The sequence below is a fragment of the Nanorana parkeri genome, unplaced genomic scaffold, assembly GCF_000935625.1.
Source record: "Nanorana parkeri isolate BGI_ZX_2015 unplaced genomic scaffold, ASM93562v1 scaffold21, whole genome shotgun sequence".
In the NCBI taxonomy this organism is placed as follows: domain Eukaryota; kingdom Metazoa; phylum Chordata; class Amphibia; order Anura; family Dicroglossidae; genus Nanorana; species Nanorana parkeri.
The window spans coordinates 109,258-135,190 of NW_017306289.1; the positions used below are offsets into that span (position 1 = coordinate 109,258).

The following is a 25,933-nucleotide window of genomic DNA, read 5'->3' on the forward strand; positions in this document are numbered from 1 at the left end:
CAATTAACTAAAACAACCAACCGGTTCTGTTGGAGCCACCAAGCCCAAAGTGATTTTGATACTCTAAAGACCCAATTTACCAGCGCGCCCATTCTCAGACTCCCCAATCCACAGCTGCAGTATACCCTGGAGGTCGATGGCTCTCAGTTAGCCATTGGGGCTGTCTTGTCACAAAAAGAGTCCATTCTTCTTCCACTACACTCTGTCGCATTCTATTCTAGATCTCTGACCCCAGCAGAGGTAAACTACACAATTGGGGCAAAAGAGTTGTTAGCCATTAAGGCTGCCCTGGAACACTGGAGGCATCTTCAGGATGCCAATCATCAGTTACACCAACCACCAGAACCTCCAGTACATTCAAAAAAGAAAAACTCTCTCAGCAAGACAGGTGCGTTGGGCCTTCTTTTTCAACCGTTTTAACTTTTTCATTACCTATAGACCAGGGGCTAGGAATGGAAAAGTGGACGCTATATATCGAAAAGACGAACCCACTGATGTGGCACCTCCTCTGACCAACATCATTCCTTCAGAAAAGATCATCAATGCCACTTTCTCTTTAAAAGAACAGCTGTAAGAGGCCCTAGTAGCCGAAGCACAACCTCCTGAGATACACGTGGATACCGAAGGGTTTTGGTATAGGAAAAACAAACTCCATGTACCTCCTTCACTTCAATGCCAAATCTTACAAAGCTGCCATGACAACCCCCTAGCAGGTCATCCTGGCATTCAGAAGACCCTCGAGCTACTCCGACGACAATTCTGGTGGCCTCGAATAAAGGAGACCGTTCAGAGTTATGTGTCCTCCTGTGAGACATGTGCTTGTGCAAAAAATGTGACTGGACCTCAGGATGGTCTTCTAGTCAGCCTTCCCAGTCCCAATGTACCGTGGCAGACTGTGTCCGTTGACTTCATTGTCGACCTTCCCCCAGCTGCAGACCACAACACCATACTAGTTGCAATGGATCTTCTGACAAAGATGGCTCATTTTGTCCCTGTCAAGAAGTTACCTACAGCGGCCGAGACCACAGATGCCTTCATCGCTCAAATCATCAGACTCCATGGGGTGCCGAAGACCCTGATCTCTGACAGGGGTTCCCAGTTTGTGTCCACATTCTGGAGAGCCCTCTGCTCCAGACTCCAGATTGAACAAAGGATGTCGAGTGCCTACCATCCTCAGACCAACGGTCAGACAGAACGGATTAACCGTTGTCTTGAGCAATATCTTCGCTGCTATTGCACTCGCCTCCAGGATGACTGGCACTCACTTCTACCGTTGGCCGAATTCTCATACAATAATTCATTGAGTGTCACAACTGGACATACCCCCTTCTTCTCCAACTATGTGTTTCACCCTCCTTTTCTCTTGCCTCAAACGCTTCCTTCAAACAACCCTGCTACCGGGGATTACATTCAAAGACTCCACCAAACCACTGCTTTCCTCAAAGCCAACATTGACAGGGCCCAGAAGCGCCAGAAGCACTACTATGACCTCCGACGCAGGTCGGCCCCTCAGTACAAAGTAGGGGACTTGGTCTGGCTCTCCACCCGCAATCTTAAGCTGCAAACACCCTCCAGGAAAGTCAGTTCCCTGTTTATTGGGCCATTCCCCATTTCTTCTGTTATTAATCCAAACGCAGTGCGCCTCGACCTGCCTCCAAGTCTCAGGATTCACCCCACCTTTCACGTCTCCCTGCTGAAGCCCCACGTCTCCGACCCGTTTCCAACTCGTTGGCCTCCACCAGCCTCTCCTGTTGAGGTCGATGGGCTGGAGGAGTACGAGGTGGAGGGGATTCTGGACTCTAGGCAGTTCAGGAATCGGCTCCAGTATCTTATACATTGGAGATCCTATGGGCCGCAGGGGGAGGATGCTGCGGAAGTCCATGCTCCTCTACTCATCCGACACTTCCATTCCCATTATCCTCTGAAGCCTGCAACCCACGGAGTGCGTTCCATTGGCAGGGGGTCCTGTAACATCTCCCGCAGACCCAGCCATACGGCGTCATGGACTCGAGGGGTAGCTCCGCCCCCGTCCGCCGACATCACTCGGGAACTCCCCCGCCGCATCATAAGCAGCGCCCTCACGAAAGTCTGGTGTTCCAACAACCCGAGGTGAACGCCAGACATATGCCTCACACCGCCACTTCCATCCCACAAAGCTGGCTGCCTGAATAGGGTTCCCAAAGCCCTCCAAAGACCGGCTTCCTCTCTGCAACCTTACAGCTCTCTTTGGAAACCTCCAAACTGCAAGTATACACCCCTCTGGCTCAGCTGGCCATTGGGGTCCCATTGTATTGCCCTGCATTACCTGGATTGAACTGCCTATTTTGAATGTGCGGACTCTGTCGCCTCCTGCTGGACATATACGGGTTACCTTAAGAAACTCATACTGTGTTTCCCCATAATGCTATATGTGAATTAACATATAAACTCAATGCGAGCTGTATACAAGTGATAACCATAGAAGTAACCTGCTCATCCTGTTGTACGTGACGTAACATATAAAACACTAATCCTACCTTGCTCAAATACTGCTTCCATCCTACCACCATACACAAATATATGTGCTGTAACATATTGAACTGCCTACTTGTGAAACGTGGTGCACGTATAGTAGAGACCTGAATATTCCTTTATTTTCTGTTACACTTATATTCCTTAGCGTAGTCAGAGTAGTACTGGGAGGCGGTACTATGATGCACTGAGATTGTTTGGCCAGTATTTACTTGCCATCACGTACTCCTGGGCCTGAGCACATGAGATTAAACGTGACTCCGCAACTGAGTTCCGTCCTCCATCTCATTAGATTATTACACCACCTCATACATCACTACCTACCAGGTTTGAAACATCAGATAGAAACTTTATTTTATGCAAAGCAATTTCTGTTTCAGAGACCTCCATTCTATGTCCAAGGACACTATTCTTACAAACAGCCTCACTTGCATCCTCTGTATTGCTATCTAGTTTAGAAACAGTAACCAGGATATACCAAAAGCAACATACTGTATGTATGATCCAAAGTCCTCACTCTCCTAGACTTTACATATCTCCACATTGCCCCTCCCCTGCATGGTCTTAGTGGAAGAAGTGAGTGTTTGCAATGCGGCTTTACAGAACACATTGGCTGAGTTAGCCCCCTAATCTCAGACTAAAGGGCACATACTCCAGACAAGCAATATCCACTGATAAACTGGCAATCTGCATAAAAATGGAACAACACCCAGCTTCCAAAGACTACCATGCAAAACATCTGCCAAACAGGAAGCTAAATTAGACATCTTCGAAAACTATTAGTGCAATCAAACACTTATCAAGGACAATCTACTGTTTTCCAAATGCCTGTTTTTTGCATATTACTAGTCTTACTAAAGCTTTTTACAGGGTACACAACACAAATGATATATTATATTGTATAATGTACATTACAGTAGTCAATATTTGTCCAAAATATATGACAAAGTTATAAACATTTAATTGAATGTTGTGGGAAAAGAATAGGGATGGGTAGGCAGTAAAAATCTCAGGTGGAAATGCCAATTACTAGTATACGAATATACAAATGTTAAAAAAAATTGTTTTGTTAAAATAATACATAAAAGCCAACAAAAGTGAGAGGGTAAAATTGCATGTTTTAAGGAAGGAATGATTCAAAGTGATTCCCATGTTTAAGCCAGGGATTCTATATTTTGTGGAATAGATCAATATTATTCTTTGGGATATAGTATACTTTTTCCAGTTTAATATAAAATATGTTCCTTTCATTCTTTTTTGGTCCTGGACACTATTAGGGTAATAGGATTACACCAATTTTTATTTTTTTATCTCTTACAGTAAGGGTTTAAAATTCAGGTTAAATATATATTTTATATTGATGGAGATCCTAATTCTTATGTATGTTTAAATTGGTCATTCAAAAATAGAAAATTCCAATTCTCCTTAGTAATATTAATATTTAAACAGTTCTGACTTTTCAATTGGTTCTAAATTTGTGTGTAATTATTTCTATTGCAAGAACAAATAGGGATGGGGAGAGTGGACAACCTTGGCAAGTTCAGTTTTTAATCTAAAAAGATTTGGAAATGGATTTGTCTTTTTTAATTGTATTACTTGGGGAGGTGTACAGGGTCATGTTCCAGAAAAATAGTGGGAAAATGGAATTGTTCATGAGTTCCAAATGTTTAATTTATATGGTTAAATGCTTTTTCTGCATCTGTGGTTAGTAGTAATGTTTCCTTCTTTTTTTCCCCAGACTAGAATATTTTTGGTTTTGGTGATGTCTTTGATTTATCTGTTTTAAATTAAAGGCTAGGTTTACCTTTCAGATCATGTTTCCTATTACACCCATATTCAGGGTATTTAGGGTGTAACATGAAACATGGTCACATCAAATCCCCCCCTTTATTCTCCTACCTCACACTGACCTCAATTGCAGGGTTCTTCTCCCCATAGGCTTGTGTTGATTTTTTAAATAGTGCAGCTGTGCAGGCTCTGCCCACACCGCTACATCACATTCACAGATAATGTCTGTGACTAGAGAAACTAATAGTCCCATCAGCCACCACGGCAGAGGGACTTGTAGTTTTCATTGAAATACAAGTGCAGTGACGGCATCACACTTGTACTCCAATCATTCTTCTTCCTGTCCATTTTACTGAATGTCTGTACCTCGGTAGAAGAGGGGCAAGAGGGAAAATCTACAGGATCCACTAATCATGGTTGCAATGCTTTACTGGCTCCTCTGAAAACGATAGTAAATGCACATTTCTTCTTCTATGAAGACGTGCTTTTTTATTTGTTATTATTGTTTTGATCCTGCTTTATCAGTTTTGATAATGGTTGATGAAGGGTTTTATTCTATTTGCTAAGAATTTGGTTATAATTTGATATTGTTGTTTATTAAGTAAAAATGGCCTATAATTTGTACAGTAATGGGGTCCTGCTATAGTGGTTTCAATGGGTTGTTTAGGGAAATCCATGTTTTTTTTTTATAGAAAGAAAGAACTGAAGTATTGTAGATAATCTTGTATTAATGCAAACAAGTTTTTATAACAGCCTATGGAAACCCCATCAGCTCCAAGAGCTTTTCCAGATGGGATAGTGTTAATTGCTCTTTTAAATTATATTCTATTCTATTAATGTCATAATTTCTTCCAGTCTTTGCCTCTAGGTGGAGGTAATTTGAGGGATATTAACATTGCTGAACTATAATTCAATTTTTTCTTAGTTTATCCTTTTGCTCTGCTGAGATCACATTATCGGTCCACTTATATGTGTAAGGCATGGTTATATTTCATAAAAACCTTTTGTATTTTATCTAATTTGTATTTAATAATATAGTTTTCATCTTTTATGTGTGGGATGAAAGTTTGAGAGCTTATTTGTTGTATTATGCTGGCTAAGGTTTTCCCACATGTATTATTGTGTACATAATTTCTATACTTATAATATGTGAAACATGCATTTGTTCTGGTATATAATATCTCTTTTAATTTAGTTCTTAGGGTAAGAATTTTTTTGTGTTTCAACTGAGAACATCCTTCTATGTTCCAGGTTTGCTAATTTTTATAGAAGTAAATCAATTTCTTTTTTATTATTTTGTTTTTAGTTCTGGATGCTATTTCTATACATTTGTCTCACACAAAGGCTTTATGAGCCTTCCATAAAATTGCAAAGTCTTTAGTGTTATCAAAATAGTGTAATATGTGAAACTTATTTCTTCTGTAATTTTGTTTCATTTTCCGATAACGTTTTATGCAATTTCCAGTTGAGCATTTTCCTTTATTGCAATTTAATTTCAAGTAAATTGTTTGGTCTGATAGAATGAACTAACCCATTTTAACCGTGCAATTAATTAAATAAAAACTTGAGCGAGGAATAAGTAATCTGTTCTAGAGTATGAACTATGCCTGGCTGAGTAGTAAGAGTAGTCTTTCTTATTTGGATTATTCACTCTCCAGACATCTGTAACTCTTAGTTTGTGTAAAATTAATTTAGGCTTGAGCTCTAAAAGAAATGGAGGCAGCCTGTGAGGAATAGTCCTGAAGAGGGTTCAGTGCACAGTTCAAATCACCTCAATATTATTAGCATTCCTTCTGTAAAGTTGAATAATTTCTCTTCCAGATCAAAAAAAGGCTTAATTTGTTCTTTAGGGTAAAGGTATAGCAAACATATGCATGATGCTGTTTATGTTCCCTTTTATTAAAGGAGAACTATGGGGTCAGTGTTTTCCCCCATAGTTCTCCTTAGGGTAACGGGAGGACACAAACTAGCGTCCTCCCGTTACCCTAAGCTCAGTATATATACTGAGACGCCGGAGCGGATCCCGATGTAGATGACGGGATCCGCCCAGCTGCGTGAGTGACAGCTGGCTCTGCCTATCTAGAGGTAGAGCCAGCTGTACCCGCCCCGTCAGTCAGCGCTGGCAGATCGGATCGGGGAGAGGGGAATCCAGCCCCTCCCCCTGTCACGGCAGAGAGCCGTGACAGGATCGAGAGGCGAGCAAACCCGGTATGTGTTCGCTCACCTCCCGATCTACTGAGCCGACCTGTGACAGTCTCATTGTCACAGGTTGGCTAGAACTATGAGGTGAGTGAAAAGCACTCACCTCATAGTTCTCCTTTTACACGTATCTTCCCATTATATCACATATGTGAGTTTAATAATGCAGGCATTTTTTGTCCAAGGCTATGTACAGTATTTACCACCTAACTTGTAAGAGGCATCGGTACTATTAAACTATTTATTGTAGGTTTTTTTTAAAATAAATCTGGTGTGTATGTTGTTTTAAAGTGTGTTTCCTGGAGCAAAATGATGTTCCATTTTTCCCTGAAGTCATTGTTTTATTGATCTCTTTTCAGAAATATTGAATTTAGCCTTATATGATAAATAAGTCTAACCATTGTAGATTGTTAGGCCAAATACCACAGGAACAATTAAAAGAGGAAGAACTGTATAATTAACCAAGACAATAAAAGGGTAATTAATTAGCTGTTTTAATCTGGTATTAATTACCACCATTACTCAAAATTATTTTGTGTATATATTAAATTATTATCAGTATACCATTCTATTTGAGAATTGGCTTAGTGGCGGATTCAGTGCCACTTCTGATTCAAGAACTGTTCTAAAGCTGCCACAGTAAAATGACATTGGGGGCAGAATGGGGTCTGTTTATATGCAAGGCAATCTTCAACTGCACATACCACAAATCAAAGGTAAAAAGAGATTGTTTATGAGCTATAAAGTTGTTTAACTCCTATCAATCTCTCATGCTCTCCTTGCTCCAGGTTTCTTGCTGACCATGGCAATAAATGTCACGAGGGGAGCAGAAATGAGAAACATAATAATGACAAAGATATCACAATCTATACATTTTGTGACATAGTGTTACCCATCTACTGCCCTAGGCACTGAAAATAAATGTCATATTGTTAATATCAAAATAAATATCCATCCTAAATTTTCCCTTTTTATTTATTTATAGGGATAGACAAATCAGTTAACCAGATAAAATGTTGCAAACTACACTTTTTGGTGTGCAAACTACACCATAGAGATGCAAACTACACTTTTTAATTCTCCTGAATATAGATATGCATATTAAGTTTGCTTAGGATCATCCATCATGAATCACAATCATGCCGAATGCTCAGACCAATCTACATAAAAATATTCAAATGCATGAACACTGATGAATTGAAAATGCGTCTGATCCAATAATATAAAATGTCATTATAAAAAATAGTCCTGGGCAGCCAGTGGCACAAAATGATAGGCTCCTTGTGAGCTTGCTGCGGTGTGTATTTTCAGGAAGCCCCAATGACAGAATACATTTGCATTTCAATCACAGGGATCACTGGCTTTACATTGCCAAGGAACCTGGGTGGTGTAGGAAGGATGTTCAGCCTTCAACTGGTGAGCTGCCTGTTGCTAGGGCTTGGAGAAGAGACAGTACTTAGAGCAGTAGTATTAGCCCTGTCATTGGAGCTTAAATTGTATTTCCAATTTTGCAGCCAAATTGGAATAGCACCTGTTTAATAAATGTTACATGTTCATTGATATCACAATCTGCACATTTTGTGACATAGCATTTCCCCTCTGCTGATCTAGGCACTGGCAGTAAGTGTCATATTGTTAATACAGTCCTGGATGATTAGGGCTCATTATACCTGAAAACAACTGCATTACAGAGTGGCAGTTCACAAAAAAGCCCCATGTAATCTGTTTAGCAATTTAGAGGCAACTGTTTTTCTTTTGATCCCTTACTATTTACTCTATACCATATTTTATTTAGCTTACTGTATATCTTCTGGATTTCAATTTACAGAGCAACAGCATATACTTTATTTAGCTTGTTCAGTTAGTGGTGGCATTCTACTATTATCAGTGCTATTATAGCAATGTCTGCATTATTTTATTGGCCCCTGAGATAAATCAATGTAAAAATGTAATTAGCTCACATGTTACCTCCTAAAATAATGCCAGCTTCAGGCTGGTTATAGCTGTGAAGTTTAATAGATGTATAGTGATGAAATTAGGAACAAGAACCATTTGAGGTGGTGATAAAATAACACTTTGGCTCAGCACTAGGCAGAAATTTTCATCCTTCTGTGAACTGGCAGCCCCTGTAGTACTGTGCATGCAACTGTACCTGGCATAGAGAATAATGGCTTTTTCTTGCACTGAACAGTAGCTGGGAAGGCAAAATTCGCAAAATCACTAGTTGCTACAAACAACAAGAAGTTTTTTTTTCAGACTTTTTGATAAATAAATTAAACAGTTCTGCATTCTGCTGTGCTAATTATTATATTCTTGCATTCATTTAAATCTTAAATATACTGCAGACACTTTGAATATATATTTTACAAAATGTAACATATTTTAAGTTAAATATTTTTTTAGCTACAAAGAGTAATCTGTCTATGAACTTTCAGATGACTTCCAAACGATGCTTTTAGTCTGAATCAACACACACAGTTTGACTCCAAGCAAGGTTATGGACAGGTGTTGGCACTTTTCCAGAGAGAAAGACATCTTTCAGGACACATAGGGGAAAAAGAGGCAAAACATGTGCACTTTCCAATTTGTCACAGTGTCCTGACAGTTAATTCAGTTAGATCCAGGTGGTTAATAGGGGTCCTGTAGCAAGGGATTCTGCCACTATATGAAAACTGTGGAGACCTGACACATATCTTGAATCAAAATGATTTTAATAATAAAATCGGAGGACCGTGCCAGCTGCAGCCACTTCGACTGACTGTTGGTATGTGTAGTCATTTTGGTCAAGAGCGTATTTCTTATTCCTGTCATTTGATGTGTTAATTTAAGTTAACAATTATAACTAAACACAAATAAGATGAGATTTTAGAGTCATATCTGAGATGAAATTAAGTAAATGCTATATTGTTATGTAAGTATTTCCCCACAGAAAATAGTCAGAAATGCAAACTACACATTTTTTTTAATTCTCCCGAATATAGATTTGCATATTAAGTCTCCTTAGGATCATACATCATAATGGACAGTCACCTGGATTCCTCAGACCAATCTACATAAGAATATTCAAAAACATCAAACTAATGAATTGAAAACTTTCCTGAACTGAATAATCTAAAATGTGGAGGCTGTGGAGATAAAAAATTATAGGTTTCTTGTGAGATTTCTGGGGTGTGTATTTGCATGCTTTCAGGAAGTCCCAATGACAGAACATGTTTAAATTTCAACTACAGGGATCACTTGCTTTTCATTGCCTAGAAACCTGTCTGAAGCTGGATCCATGCTCAGACTCCAATTGATAAGCTGCCTGTTGCTAGGGCTCGGAAAAGGGGCACTATTTAGAACAGTAGTATCAGTCCTGCCATTAAGACTTTAGCACTTTTGCAGCCAAATTGGGATAACATCTATTTAATATTTGTTACCTGTTCTTATTCACATTGCATAAATAAAAAAAATAAAAAAATGCTTACATTTTACTAGCTCTTTTCTAATAAGTTCAAAACTGAATTTTTCCTTGATTATGCAATGTTAAGGAGAGGGTTAATGTTTACCATAAATAACCCTGCCTGTACTGTGCTGCCAGATCTCATTATCATTTGTAAATTAGATTTAAACACTGTCTGTCCTAAGAAAGGGTTAAAGATCAAGAAGCTTGGCTTCTTGTATTGTATTATAATGCACCATATCAGGTCACATGCCCTTGACACTGCAAGGGTGCTATTCTGGGATGGGGGGACCCCCTGGGGTCCCCTTTAAAATTTCATATCAGACCCTTAATCTGAGCAGTGGCCTGGCAGGCAGGAAAGGGGTGTTAGCAAGCACCCCCTCTGCACCATACCAGGCCACATGCCCTTGACATTGGGAGGGTGATTTTTCTGGGGGGCACCCCCTGGAAAAACACCTTGTGCCCATGCTGATGAGGACAAGGGCCTCTTACCCACAACCTTTGCCCAGTGGTTGTGGAGGTCTGTGGGCAGGGGTTTCATCTGCATCTGGGTGTAACGACCAGACCCCACAGGTCTGTTATGGTAGAGGATCACAGCTGCAGAAGTATGAAGCAGGGGTGAAATACTATGCCACAGAATTTTAATAGTGTTGATGGTGGAAGTGAATTGGAAATACTGGAGCTAAAGTTAAGCTGAGGGTTTTATTCAGGGGAGCAGTCCTTGATTGGTGGGTTTATGGAATGCAACAGTCAGGATTGTTAGCAGGTTATCTTGATACACAGTCCTATAGTGATGAAGGCATATGTGAAAACAATGTCTTTGAAATGACTACTTGCTGTTTCTGTGGAGAGGAATGGCAGGAGTAAGTTGGTGCCCTCCAGTGGTTAGTTAGTGGAACTGCAGTCCGGCTGAGATGTCCTTGCTGAATGCTCAGGATAGAGTGGTGGAAGGAGACTGACACCCACAGAGGAGGGAGGTCGGGTATTGCTGGGATGGCGGTTTTGGAGGGCTCTGGCCGGCCCAAAAGCAGCAGAGGTTCGGTGGGTTGAGACGGGGAACTTGCCTGGCGTCTTCACACTTGCTCGAACGCCAGGCAAGTGTAACCGTCGGCTTTAAGAAGTGAGTGTGGGAGGAGTTTCGTGACGTCGCGGCTGACGTCACGAAGTTCCGACGGCGATTCTGGCCGCGCTGGAACGAGGATCAGGTGAGTCAGCGGTTGAGTCCGTTACACTGGGTGCCCCCTTTCAATAAGGGGGCACCTAGACGCTGCCCCAACCTTGTGAATGGGTGCGCCAAAGGCATATGCTTTGGCTCAACTGAACTGAAGTGACTGCTGAAGGGCGGCCGTTTGCCCAGCAAATGACAGCTGGGCGGAGCCAGCAGTGATCTCACAGCTCGCTCCGCCCAGTTGTAATAACAGATTACCGTCCCCAAAAGGACCCGGGGATGCTGATCTGTCATTAAACAACAACAACTGGGCGCAGCTGGCTGTGTTATACATTGGCCGGGACTTGCTAGAAGACTCTAGGTGCCAGCCAATAAGAAACAGTTGGGTGGAGCCAGCTGTCACCGCTAGCTCTGCCCAATTGTTTTTTTTTCTTTTAGTTTTTTTAAATTTTACTATTTGTTTACATTTTTAAAAATATTTTTTCAACTATAATTTTTTTTCATTAATTTAACTGTTTTGTTATTCAGCTCGGTACCACGGAGGTACCGAACAGAATAGCCAAGCCGAATGTTGGAAAACCTTGTGAAAAAATCCTCCCCTCCTATTAGTTATGGGTAAAAGTAGCTCTAGTTTTATTCGTGGAAGACACGTGCTGCCTCTTGTGAAGAAGACTTTAAAGACCTGGTTAGATCAGGGTGCACCCATTGTGCAAAAGTAGAAGTCACTATTAGGTGGCAGAGAACAGTAGAGAGCTTGCAATCATTAGCTTCAGACATTAGCTTCAGACATAATTCAGAATCTAAGGAGGGACAAGCCAAGTTGCGCCGCTGCAGGTTGTCTAGGAAAAAGATCTATGGATGGGTGGAAAGCTGAGCTCATTTACCTGTTAAAAACACCTATCAAGAGAAAGGAGAGAGATCATCCAAATTGAAAAGTAACTCCGCTGTACCAAGACTTTTAAAACAAGCACCTAAAGCACCTGCCTCTATGAGAACTAAAGAACTTAGAGATCAGAGGCATCAAAGCAGAGACATACTCCTATAACAGTTATCTGCAGATAAAGCTTTAATTTGCTTTCACATACAAAAAGCCTTTAAATTGTTGGGACCAACACTGACATGATGAGATGAATGTTAGCTTCAATAGCAGACCACTGTACCAGTGTCTAATATCTCCAACCTTATACACGACATACCATGATGGGGATTTCCATTGCCCACTTTTCATGTTAGGAACATTCACAAGATAAATTTGGTTACTAAATTAGTTTACCAAATCTGGAAACTACAAATTAATTGTTTCTTTCAGGACCAAAGACTTTCATTGGGGGGAGTGTGTAGCCCTGGCTGGCGGCCCCTTTAAGCCATGGGAACCTCACAGCCTGGGCCTCCTCACAGTCACACCACAGCTTTCCTCTCCCTTGACTATTGATTGACAGGCCAGCAGAGAAAAGGAGCAACATGATTGGCTGCAACAGCAGTCTCAGACTGAAGCCCTGCCCACAGCTTCAGCTGTGGCCTGGAATTTAAGCCTGGAAAAGAAGGGCATATTGGTGTGGAGCCAGGTTATATACATTCTGTATATAAGGAGACAAATAGCCCCAGGGACCTATTAAGCTATAAGGGAACCATTAGACCTCAGAGAGGCTCTGGATCACCTGGAAAAGAAGGTGGAGATAAGAGGGGCAGCCAAGTTTTAACATGTTTACTATTGTTGCGACCTTGCTGCTTCTAGCTGAACTATATTTAAAGGGGACCCCATCATCCTTTCACCTTGAGCTACTTAAGGACACTTTGTGGGCATTTCCTCAAGCCTTTGATTACAAATACCCACATTGCGTTAAAGGGCCCCACTGCCAGCAGACTTTACGCACATAATATCATGGGTCAGTGGTTAGTCAGGGCCATGGATTGTAGTTAGCACAGCGCTGAAGCGGGGGGCGGAGGAGGGAGCGCTGTCATGTTGGATGGCCAAGCGGTGAGAAGAGAAGCCGTAAGCTGTAGCCACCCCGAGGACGAGCTGTGCCGGCCACCTGGCGCCCTTGTTGCCATGGTGCCCTGTGCGGCCGCACAGCTCGAACACCCCAAAGGCCGGCCCTGTATGTGCATTTTTACATGACAATGTGCTTCCTTATAGTCTATTTGCTTTATTTTTGTTACAGTATGAGTTGCATTTATGTAGTCACTGCAATAAAGTCACAGAAAACCAACTGTTGTTCACATAGCATGAAGAAACCCACTTCTATTACAATAACATGTGAGTAATAAATAATCTGACATTAAAAATGAGCACACACCATTTTCTACCAGATGAAATACATTATGTAGGCTTTTTAATAAACAGTAATTTATGTTTTATGTAAATGCATATTTGATGACAGATGGCGTTGTATAATAAATCTTTCAGGGAAAACAGAATTATATTGGTAAGTGGTAAATTAATTCTTACCTGACGATGTTTTGACAATATCTGTTGTGTTCCTGAGGCCCATAAAGTCAAACTGGTAAAGTCTCCAAGATTTCTGATTTGTAGCTTCCACTGAGTTTTTTCTCCATCTGTATATCATTTCCTCCTGTGGGTAACCATCTGTTAACAAACAAAGATCTTATCTTTATTAGTCAAGTGAAGCACAATGTATTGCTTTGTCCTTGTAAAACATTGTCTAACAGAGTGCTGTGTCTACTATTTAGAGGGAAAGTATAATGGGTTTTGGTCAGTTTGCTTTTGTTTTGTATGTTTAGAAGTTTATCAATAATTTTAGCTTTACTTATTTATTTATTTATAGTAAAACATTATTTTGAAAGCAATTTTTCAGCCTGGAGTAAACCCTTAACACTCCATCTATCTGCTCTACTTGTTTATTTTATATCACAGATATGACTTGAACTTGCAAAAAACTGCTACAATTGTTATAGTAAATATAAAACAAATTGTAAAATATCACATAATATCACATTTACCTGATCAAAAAGCACATGAAAACATGTTTAATCATGGTTTTAGCATATATAAATATATGTTTAGCATATACTGTAAATAATAAAAAAAAACTGTACTAAACTATACATTAAGGGGGAACTCTGCATTCAACCATGGCCATGCTGTGAAAACATGTTATAGTAAAAATGTATTCAAATGAGCCCCCAGAATACCTCCATTAATTTCCAGCATATGAGATGTGGCTGCTAACTGAAGATATGAAGGCAACAAGTTAAGTGTACTCTAAGAATCCCAGAACCTCTGGGATTTTGTTTTGTATTGTGGAAGCAAATTATAATATCTAGTGCAATGGAAAAATCTGTACATCTGCAGGGAGTTAGGGGATGACAAATTGTAATCTTTTCTATTTTTGTTTGACTTGAGTTGCTTGCTGCAACAGACAGGCTGCATCTCAATTATTGTTAGTGCAGTGTGGACCCCAACAGTGGTTTCAGAAACTGAAAGTTGGTATTTCTCTGGAGGGACAGTTAAATGTAGAGCAAGATAATAATCTGAATTTGTGGTGGATCATTTGCTCTAATTTGTGTTGACAACTGACTTGTTCACTCAGGTCCCAGTCATTGCAAAATGTGTGTAGCAGACCCCCAGGAAGCCTGTAATCATACAAAAGGGATCCAATGGGGGCTAGAGGGTGAGAATCGCTACCACTTCTTTATTAGTTCAGTGATGTCATAGGGCATTGGATTCTTGCCCAATAACCCCCTTCAAAATCAGAATTCACATTAGCTCTTACTGGATCTTACTGGATAACTGGATGCAGAAGAAATGTACCTGTGCTGTCAGTAAGTGTGGGTTTTCTCTATGGGGCCTGTCTTACCCATAGTGAATGTATTAGTGGTCCTTTGAACCACTATTAACATGTTCTCTAATATGTCAGTCTAATTGAATATTTGCTCAGTAGAAGAGGGAATGGAATCACTAGCAGACCTGATTTTCAATTACTCATTGATATTGTTATTATAATTATTATTATTACAGATTTATATAGAACCAACAGTTTGCACAGTGCTTTACAATATAAAGGGAGACAAGACAGTTACATTACAATTCAAGACAAAAAAGCTAGAAGGTCACTCCTTATGACAGTGTAAGAGTCCAGGGCTTACTACGCATGCGAAAATGGCGCGTTGCCTCAAGAGGAAATCCGCGCCAACTGCGCATGCGCCAAAGACGCGTCAGTGCGCAACCCGTGCATGTGCAGAAGACCTGATGGAAAAAGGCAGGAAAATGCCCAGGAGGCGCACAGGAAGTGACCTCTACCTGATGGAAAAAGGTGGGAAAATGCCCAGGAGGCGCACAGGAAGTGACCTCAAACATCACTTCCCTATATAAGCCCAGCCCAGACACTGCCAAATTGCTGGATTAGCTTCAGTCCCTCCTTGTTCCTGTGCTAGTGTGTGATCTGTCTGAACTTGTTGTGACCTGGAAACCTATTTGACTACTCTTGATTGCCATTGACCTCAGATTTGTACCTTGACCTTTCTACTCCTTTGCCCCTTTTGTACTCAGCTGCCAGATTGGAGCCAACTCCAGCTTGGATCTCGACCATTCTTCTGATTAACCCTTGTGTACTTCGTTGCCAGAGTGGACTTGACCTCGGCTCGGATCTCAGACTAAGGCTTGGATGGTGCTCCGCACCCCTGGCACCCGTGCCACTCGGTGTCCGCTGAAATCTCTGTCTCCATCTCCAGAGACTTCAAGGACCAGAGGTGCAAGGGAGGCCTCCCCACTACTTCGGTCTCACCTCAGGTACGTGGCCCCCGTGACAGACAGCCTACAATCTAAAAGGGAGTGGCAAGTGATAAAAAGATAAATGTGTGGGAATGAGTTAATAGAAAAACCAAGAAAAAGTCCTGTTATTAGACTGAGACAGAATAGGCTTCTCTGAAGAGATGAGTTTTCAGCCAAATGCAGCTCTTTATTTTGCAAAAGTGGTATTTTTAGAATGGGAGGGAAGATTATTGTGCCTTTATATGAATTGTTCATTGTAAAATTAGCATTATGCAAAATTACCATAAAGCTGCAGATTTCATTGCATCATCATTGCTTTTAGCTTTATTAAGGCATCTTGACACATTAGTTGCAAAGCCACAAATTAAGAATAATGCTTCCAGAACTTTTCAAGCTGAAATAGGGCCTCCCTTCTTTAGCAGTTGGGGTGCTTACACATCTGGAGTTCTGAATAGAGATTAAACCGTACCTTTACACTCAGAAATGAAATTCTACCAATGCATCCCTCTATGCATGATGATTAATAATAACATAGACATGTCAGGTGTAAAATGCTGTGATTTTGAAATACTTACACTTGCAGGACATTTACATCCTGCTTTGAAAGAGCAAAATGACTTCAGTTTGCCAAAGCAATGCACACTAACGATTGCCTTGTCATCAGCAGAGCATTGCTAGGAAAACTCATCTGTAATCTCACAAGATCTCAGGGAAAGGCATTTTCCTCCCCTGAGATGATGTGCATGGTCATATGTCTAGTCACATGTGCCAGAAATCCAGGAAGTAAAAGGAGAGCCATTAATCTGCCCTTGGTAAACATGGCCACTATCAGAAGACTGGGAAGAAAAAATAAATAAGGTATGCAAAGAATACAAAGCCGGCAATTATCTAGAAGTATGTATTTGTAGATGGTCATTACTAAATATTTATAAAGGTGTATTTGTTATTTTAAAGATGTGCAAAGAATACGAAGCCGGCAATTATCTAGAAGTATGTATTTGTAGATGGTCATTACTAAATATTTATAAAGGTGTATTTGTTATTTTAAAGATGTGGGTAAAGGTCAGTTTTAATGGCTCAGTGGTACCTGTTTAACCTCTTTTTTTTCTGCTCGCGCGCGCCACCTAGCGGGCACGCACGGGCAGAAAAGACCCGTCAAATGCGAACACCCGGTACCGGGTGTTTCACATATAGGCGATCAGCGGGTCCATAGCCCGCCGATCGCCTATATGTGCTCGTTAGGGAAGGGGGTTTAACACCGCGGATGTCAACTGGTTAATGGGTAAAGCATAATAACTAAAGCTTGAAAATCACCTAAAATTCCCCATTCTCATCAGAACAAATAATCTCTGCTTATATTCAGATATTCATGTCCTAGAACATATAGACATGGTAAAACTTTATTACTCCAATTTTAACCCTTACTAGGACCCAAGTTTTTATTGTTTCTTTGTTTACTGATTTTTAAAATGTGCATTTCACTATTTCTTTGCATCGAGGTGGAGGTAGCAATTTATCCACAATCACTGGGTAGGGGAGCAGTACATACACCACCTCATTCCCTGAATCTACCTTTAGGACACTAAAAGTGTGGAAAATGTTTTTTTTTGTAGCTCTCTTCTTTTTATGCTCTTAAATAATAATAGCTCCACATTAGCCAAAACATTTTATGTGAAGAGGGGGAGTTCTTTGATTAATTTTTATTAGTGTCTGTTTCTCCACTGGGAAGATGTCTGTTCACTTCCTGCCCCTGTGTACAGGCAGGAAATGAAGGACATTAACCTGGCCACTACAACAAATGAAAAAAGAAAGTGAAAAGGAAAAATATAAGTTATAGGCTGTTACTTAGCTAAGTTAACTTTCACTTTGCAAGAGAATTTTCAATTAGCTAAGTGAATCAGGTGAAGTAGTGCTGACTTCAATTATCCAATCATGTGCTAGCAAAAATCAATTTTTTACATTTTTTTGGGCATGATTGGATATTCTTTGTAAATTGAATTTCCCCTTGTACAATGAACATAGGCTACTCCTTTAGTAAATCAGTGCAATTGCATATATACAGATATTGTCTGCTGTAAAAATGCAATATTAAGTGAGAACAAAATAAAACATTATACAAACCAACATGATCAAAGTAATAGTAAACTATTAAATTAAAATTTAATTCATGAATTTCATCCTGAATGGGAATTTAAGGCAGTAAGTGAAATGAGTCAGTGAGATGCTAATGTTATTTAACAAACAGTGCAAGTGTGTTAAATTCAGAAAGTTCCCCTAATTTATCTTTATGCTTGGACAATCAGACTTTGCTTATACAAAATGTGAACAAGCTACTCTTATTTGTAGTTGGTTGGTAGACCTAATCCAGTGATACCAATGTTATAACACTTAGTGGAGTTACATTATATAAGCACAGAAAAGGTGATGCTGTAGGCAAATATGATTACAGTGCATTAGAACCATTACTCAGGAACCTAATAACCAGTCAATTTTTTATTTATTGTGCAAAAGGCCTTTTTTATTTTTTTTCTCTAACACTGAGTAAGAAAACCAATTGCTGGCCAAGGTCATATACATTTTTTTTTGGGGGGGGGGGTTATTATGTGTTTTGAAAAATGTGCCAGGGCTCTTGATGAATAAAGGCCATGACACACTGCAGGCGAAGCGGTGGCGCGCTGCCTTTGTGAGCAGTGTGTCATGTCATTTTCTCCTGGGCACCTCAGCTGGCGATAGCTCGCGGAGCTGAGCGTGCCGAGATCAACAATTTCAACTTCAGCCAATTGGTGCATTTTTTCTAATAATTTTGATATTGTGCAACATACCATTTTTTTAACTAGCATTGTTTTATTCTGCAGGGCCTTTCAGAAAATACATAACTGTTTGGGGAAATTAAGCAGTTTTTATGGCAAAAATTCCAATTTTAACATGTTTGTGAAAAGTTTTGTTAAAAAGAAACTGTAGCAAACATTGTGCTAGTCCTCTATATGATAGCAATAAAGTTAAATGTAACAAGTTTGTAAAATTACAGTTAAATAAAAAATCAATCAAAAATGTTAAAAGCTCCTATGTATATGCACATACAAACATAAGCGCATGCATCGGATGCACCTATGTATGAAAAGGGTGATTACATCACATGTGTTAGGGGTCACTGTGCATGCTGGAGCAAGAGCAATAATCCTAGGACTATGGTTAGCTCTAGACTGATTACCTTCTTTTGAAGGACAATTTTGGGTGCCAGAATTGGTCACTGTTTCACTGCTGAAAACAATTTTAAAACTTGACATGTTTGGTTCATTGGGTAATGAAAGGGTTAATAATTTACACCTAAATACAAAAAAGGACAATAACAAGCTATTTATTCTGTAAGAAAATAAAAAATGTTGTGTCTGTATAGCAATTATGCAGCAGCACATGAAACATTTTCTACAAGCTAAATTACTGTAAATACTATATAAAAATAATTTATTTAAAAGTAGCTCTAAGTACAAAAGCATATTTCAGACAATAAGTAAAAGTCTTGCCTAAGAGTAGAGACCACACAATGGCTGCTATTACCTTTGTTAGGCAGAGGGAGGGGGTGGAGGGGATAGATAAGTTGAAGGAAGTTGAAGTAGCTAAGTAGCTAAGATATACAAGTGTTTGAAGTGTGATTCGGATAATTTGTTGTGATTTCAGACATTCGGATGCATCCGAATTTCCAAATGACACAAATGTGAATGCAAATGAATCCGAACTTGAACATTTAAACAATAATTTGGATGCATCCAAATGTCCAAATTCTATTTGGACTATTGTTATTGGTTAAAATAAAAAAAACAGCATGCACAATCTAAACCAGGCCCTTTTGGTCTGGTCGGGATTTTAACAAATTAAGGGTCTGTTAAGGATTTTTAGTGTAGGGTCCCCACACTAAAATTCTCTCTTAGGTCAGCTCCTCTGCTAATTGACAGAAGGCAGTGGGGAAGCAATAGCCATCTTGTTATTGGCTATTGCAATTTAAAAAAGCCAATAGTAGAGTGGCTATTGCTCCTGCAGAGGAGCAGAGCTGAGAGAGAAAGTTATCACTTAGGTCCTCCTATGAGGATTTACAGCAGGCAGTGGGTGGCAAGCGTTTTTTTTCCTCATCGTGTTGACAGATGTCAGGATTCCGGGATCGGGACTTACATTGGTGGATGACATGATCAAGGATTGACATCATCGGATTTTTTTTGTTTGTTTTTTTTAAATAAGGGAATTGTCAAAAACCGTGTAGCATTTTTATTTACTATTTCTATTTACTTAGTGAATAAGTAGGGGTAACAACTACCCTTTACTCATTCACTAATAAGTTACAGTAACAAGTATCACTAACATTTTTATTATATAGCGGCTTTATATACAGTATATCAGCTTCCACTTCAACATCTGAAAATGTATGATATCAAAACTGAAGCAGACAAATTCTAGAGCAGTTGTGCATGGCAACTAATCAGCTTCTCTCTTTCATGTTCAAATCTTAACTGAACAAACTGAAGAGAGAAGCTGATTGGTATGCTATGCACAGCTGCTCCGGGTTTTGTCTGCTCCAGTTTTGATAAATTCCCCTCAAAGTAATATATTACGAATTATGCAATGGTCTTTAATGTTTACCTGAGCACTGATGATTTGCTGACTTGCCTACCTATCAATCTTCCCCTTCTGATAGGTGTTGAAAGTATCAACGGAACAGTTCGTTTTGGACATGAATGTTATTATTACATAGAAATATCAGTCATTTTGATGCTGTGATGGTGAAAATCCATGCTCATGAATGAAGGACCGTGTCCACATTGGTGCAATATCTAGACAGAAAAAGTAAGAAACTCGGTCTATGATGAAGAGTGGGATGACCCTGTGCATTCTATGTGTGGCCTCGGTGTGTAAACTGTGATATAAATCAACATTATCTGTGAAAACAGCTGGATACTTTGTTGGCAACTATTTGGAAGTTGGATTACAGACATACATAAACAAAATGTTTCTCTTTAGAGATGTGTCAACTAAATGGATGCAGTGATATTATTCACAATGGCTCTGTATTTCTGTGGAAACTGATGGTACTGTGAAGGATATATATTATGATTTGCTGACTATTATCCTATTACATCCTGCTAAAGTTGTCTAAAGAAAGATTTAAATTTAAAAGAGATGCGGCACAGTGCATTATAAAAGGACTGCACTTTTGTATAAGATTAAGAGGGGTTCTTAATAGATACAATATAAATGAAAAAAGAGAGGCAATGCGTTTATACTATAATATAATATATTGGTAGGAGTAGGAATGTTTCAGGCTCGATTCACACATTAGCGGTTTTCCGCATGTCTTGGTACGTGTGGAAACGGGCTGAATATAATTTTTTTTTTTCTATGTGTGTTGTTCAAAATGCATGTCCTGCAAAAACATCCAAGCATGATTTTCTGGGCGGATTCTGTACGTTCCGGCTATAGTAATAGCCGCAAACGTGCGCAATCCACGCATATGTTAATGTTTGTGTGTTTTCGTGACAGGCGAAAAACGCTACAGCTATGTGTGAATGGAGCCTTAGTGTTTGGTGTTTTTGATTTATATGAATAAAAAATAATTTTTGTATTAGTAGATATTGAGCATCATTTATCCATTGATATACTTCTGATAGGAGAGAACCATGTTTTAAACAATGTGATAGATTAATGAGAGGTGTACATATACAGGGATTGAATATTATTTATTTATAATTGTTTGGTGTATATATTGTCACTGCTTTATTTTCTCTCTGGATTTGTTATAATTTTTTTCATTTTAATGTCTAAAAACATGAACTGCATTTATTATGTTTTTAAATGTTAAAATGGAAAAAAAAGCATTGGGTCCCCCTCCCATTTCATACCAGGCCCTTTAGGTCAAGTGGGGATTTTAAGGGGGGACTTCACACAAAAAAAGCATGGGGCACTCCCTAAAATTCCTTACCAGACCCTTGATTCAAGCAGTGGCCCGGCAGAGCAAGGAAGGGGAGGAAGAATGTGCGCCCCCTCCCTGCATCATACCAGACCACTTCCCGTAAACATAGGGTAGAGTCCCCATGTTGATGAGAACAAGGGTCTGTTCCCCACAACCCTGGACCGGTGGTTGTGGGGGTCTGTGGGCAGGGGGGCTTATAGGAAACTGGATGCTCCCTTTGACAAGGGAGCACCCAGGTGCCACCCCCCAGTGAATAAGTAAGGGGTAGTTTTTACCCCTACTCATTCACTAACCAGTAAACAGAGATACTAAATAAAATTGCTACATGGTTTTTGACAATTCCTTTATCAAAAAAAACTAAACATAAAATAGTCCTACAATGTCAATCCAGCATAGATCAGGTAGTCCATCGATGTAAACCATCCTGATCATGAAATCTCCACACTTTTTTTGTTTGTGTTTTTGGTGTGGAGTCCCCCCTTAAAATCCCGACCAGATCTAAAGGGCCTGGTATGGAATGGGAGGGGAATTGGGAATTTTAATTATTCAATTAAATTAGTTTTCTTATAAAAGAAAACAACGCATCCGAATGTCCTAAATGAATAAACTAAAATCCGGATTCATTCCTAATCTGAATCATATGTGGATCTGAATATTATGAAAACAGAACAAAACAAAATCTGAATGGACCGAAAACAAAACGAAATAGATTTTTTGCCGGCTTACATGTCTACTACACTCTCCCTATGCAGAGCAAGAAACAGATTCTCTTTAATGCCTCCCACCTCAGCAGCACATACTCATCTTTACTTAATGTCCTGCTGCTCTATTCAGCCACCAGGATTAAGCAAAGGAAGCCTTTAGTAAACTCCGAGAGGGGAATTTATTAAAACTGGAGTAGACAAAAACTGGAGCAGGTGTACATAGCAACCAATCAGCCTCTCTCTTTCATTTTCAAATCTTAACTGAACAAACTGAAGGGAGAAGCTGATTGGTTGCCATGCACTTATGCTCCAGTTTTTGTCTGCTCCAGTTTTGATAAATTCCCAGGAGTCATTCTAGTCACAGCTTACATAAAGCCAAGGAGTGCCACCATATGACAGGGTTGAGCCAGTCACCAGGCACAAGCACTGTCACAAGAAGGGAAAGGATTCCAAGGGTTGCCATACAGCTGTTAAAACAGAGGTATGGGTTTGAAGTCATTTTTTGTTATTAATTTTCAATGACTGGTTTAGAGAATGTAGGTCTTAAAAAAGTGAATGTTTAATTTTAACTACAAAATGTCTTCCGCAGAAGTTATATACCGTATGGTATATCATGTTTTAAAGTTTTCTTTCAAGTTTTCTCTAATGTCATGTTCAATATTTGCATAGTAAACATTGTTTTATATATTTTATTGCTTGCCAGCCTAAGAAAAAACATTTTTCTAAACTCTCGATTCCCTTGGTGGATTATCTCAGTTTTGAATGGCATAGAAATTTACATAAGCTAATTTAAGTTGATGTTTGAAAATATATTAGCTAAAGGTTAGGTATTTAATTGAGACATTTTATAGTGTGATTTTTTTCTAATGCAGTTAAGGAAAAACAATTTATTTTGAAGACAAAGAAGTCAAATGGATTTAATGAATTAAAAAAGCAAATGTGTGACCTGGAATGTTAACATAATGTGCCATTAATGCTCTTAATTAAGGCAATGCACTAAGCCTTCTGCATATACCGAAAAGTCTAAACAGGAGTACAAGTAATGTTTCTGTATGTCTTAAAGGAAACCTGTCATGAGATAAATATGTAGGAGTCCATAGCTGTGTTTCAGTCTAAAAAATTATTTAAAAGGAATGAAATTCTCAAAGGTTTGATCAGTTTGTGGTTTGGCTGAACTGTTTAAAATGTATGAACCTCCACAATTCAGAATCTCTGAACCAGAAGCCCAGAATCTGTATGAAGTATGTATTACAGAGCAGCAATTTATGGAAACTTGTGAATAATTTTTTGGAAAACTCCTGACAGCCTTGCCTGCTAAAATGATGGGGCTAGAAAACAGCCAGAGTCGATTCCTTTAAAAACTCTACAAGGCATACTATTTTAGGATGGAGGCACATGGTGGCACTAGCAGTCAAGCTAAGGGTGCCAAGACAATAACAGGGCAGATAAAAGGCAATAACTATCTTTGGATAGGCAGCCAAGTGAATAACCGAGCAGTAGTGAAGTGAGCAGAACAATAATTGGCTATTCTCTATGGCTCAGTACAAACAACTGCTGCTTCTGGCTGCACTTTGGTCAGCCGAACATGCTCTGCATGATTGGCTGAACCGAAGTGCAGAAGGACTTCGACTCACACTGAGGCCGAACGGTAGTGAGTGAATAGCCGGATGCAGCCGAGAGGCATTCGGCTCAGCTATTCTGCTCGGTACCTCCGTGGTACCCAGCAGAATAGAAAATAGTGAAAAAAGTTGGGGAAAAAACAACTTAAAAAAATGTTAAAAAATTTAAATAAATATTAATTTTAAAACATAAAGATAAAAAAATTATAATTATAAAAAACAATTGGGCGGAGCTAGCAGTGACAGCTGTCATTTGTGGGGCGATTGCCCAGCCTTCAGCAGGCTGTTTGCCCCGCTTCGGCTGTCACTTCGGCTCAGTCGAGCCAAAGCTCTGAACCGAAGGGCTCCCGCAACCGAAGCTAGCTGAAGGATGTTTTCTGAATTACTGACCAAGTACAGGTAGATGTCAAGTTAACTTTTGAAATCTGCACTTGTTCTGAGTATCTCAGATTTTTTTTCAATTCCATGCAAATTCTAAACAAACCTATGAACATAGCTATTTTATCCAGTCTATTATTGAAGACACCCTGCCCTAAAAAGCAGCGTCAATTTAAATTTAGAAGTTATTAGGTTGCAGTCAGTTTGATTTCAATTCAGGGAATTTAAGAAAAAAATGATCTTATCTAGGGTAAGGGAAATAATATTTATTTCTTCTGATATATGTTGTATTGACATTTTTGGCTCAATCAGTTTGTCTGACTAAAAATCATGCTCCCTTTTCACATGAACATACAAAGCTATAGTCCAAAAGTTGAGCTGAATAAAGCTAAAGTCCAGTGATATATAATTACAATTTAATGAGCAAGTGGTCTAAGGGAGATGTTCTATGTGCTATGTGGTTGTATATTGACATGGTTTTTAGCTATGTTAAACATGTATAAATACATGTGATTGTATCTTGTTTGACTATTGCCCAATGCATTGAAGTACAGTGAAAGGTGCTGTGTAATATTTAAGGGAGCTTACCATTGCCATACTAAGGTTGCCCAATACAATTAATTGTTAGGTTAAAATGTTGTTGATTCTTTTGTAAATCAAAAATAAAAAGCCTTCATACAACAGAATACCCACAACAGCAACATAGTGTTGCCTTATTTAGACTCTCATTGCATAAATTCTTTTAAGTTTGAAGAACATTTCTTGTTTAAATTATCATCATTTGTGCCATATTTAGTCAAATGTCAAAGCTTACCGAATAACTTCCTCCTTTCTTTTCCATCCTTAGCCAGAGCCTGTCTTCTTCTGATTCCTACCCTCCTATCTTACATTCATCCCTAATATTATATGTCATAACTATGATATTATTTATCAGCACCAACCAGCATTTTCAGAGAAAAGTACAACATTGGCAGTCTCTATGTCTCGTTAGATAACCTAGATTGTTCTAGTGATCCTCATGTATTACAAGTTTATTTGTAAGATTAAGAATAGAAATGAAATTAAAAACACGTTTTAATTAAATGAAAGGTAAAAAACACACTTATAGTTTCCCTTTAATGTAAATTGACTGTTGATGTGTGCTTTATGCCATTCTTCCAAATTTATACAGCCAGATCAGTCTTAGAAGTTATTCACATTTTCAAGAAATTAAGAAGTTAGAGGTTATAGAAATAATAAACTCATTATTATTTATTGAGCTGTTAGAAGCTATTCAAATCAAGAATGTGAGAAAGTATACCCCTCAATATACTCCGCAATCCATTTACAGTTTTGTGTGTAAATATGTATCCCTGTGTACGTATTTGACAGATTAATATTTATTATTATAGCTTTTAAAGCACATAACAGACACCATAGATACATGGGGGCAT

At 39.1% G+C, this 25,933-nt stretch overlaps 1 protein-coding gene across 3 annotated transcripts in view; it reads right to left on the bottom strand.

Moving 5' to 3' along the window:
* The window catches only part of GABRG3 (gamma-aminobutyric acid type A receptor gamma3 subunit), a 411,112-nt gene that overhangs the window by 54,240 nt on the left and 330,939 nt on the right, over positions 1 to 25,933 (bottom strand). For all 3 annotated transcript variants that reach the window (XM_018563074.1, XM_018563082.1, XM_018563090.1), the window contains exon 6: positions 13,558 to 13,695. In XM_018563074.1, coding sequence (XP_018418576.1) covers positions 13,558 to 13,695 — 138 coding nt within the window. The remainder of the gene's footprint in view (positions 1 to 13,557; positions 13,696 to 25,933) is intronic.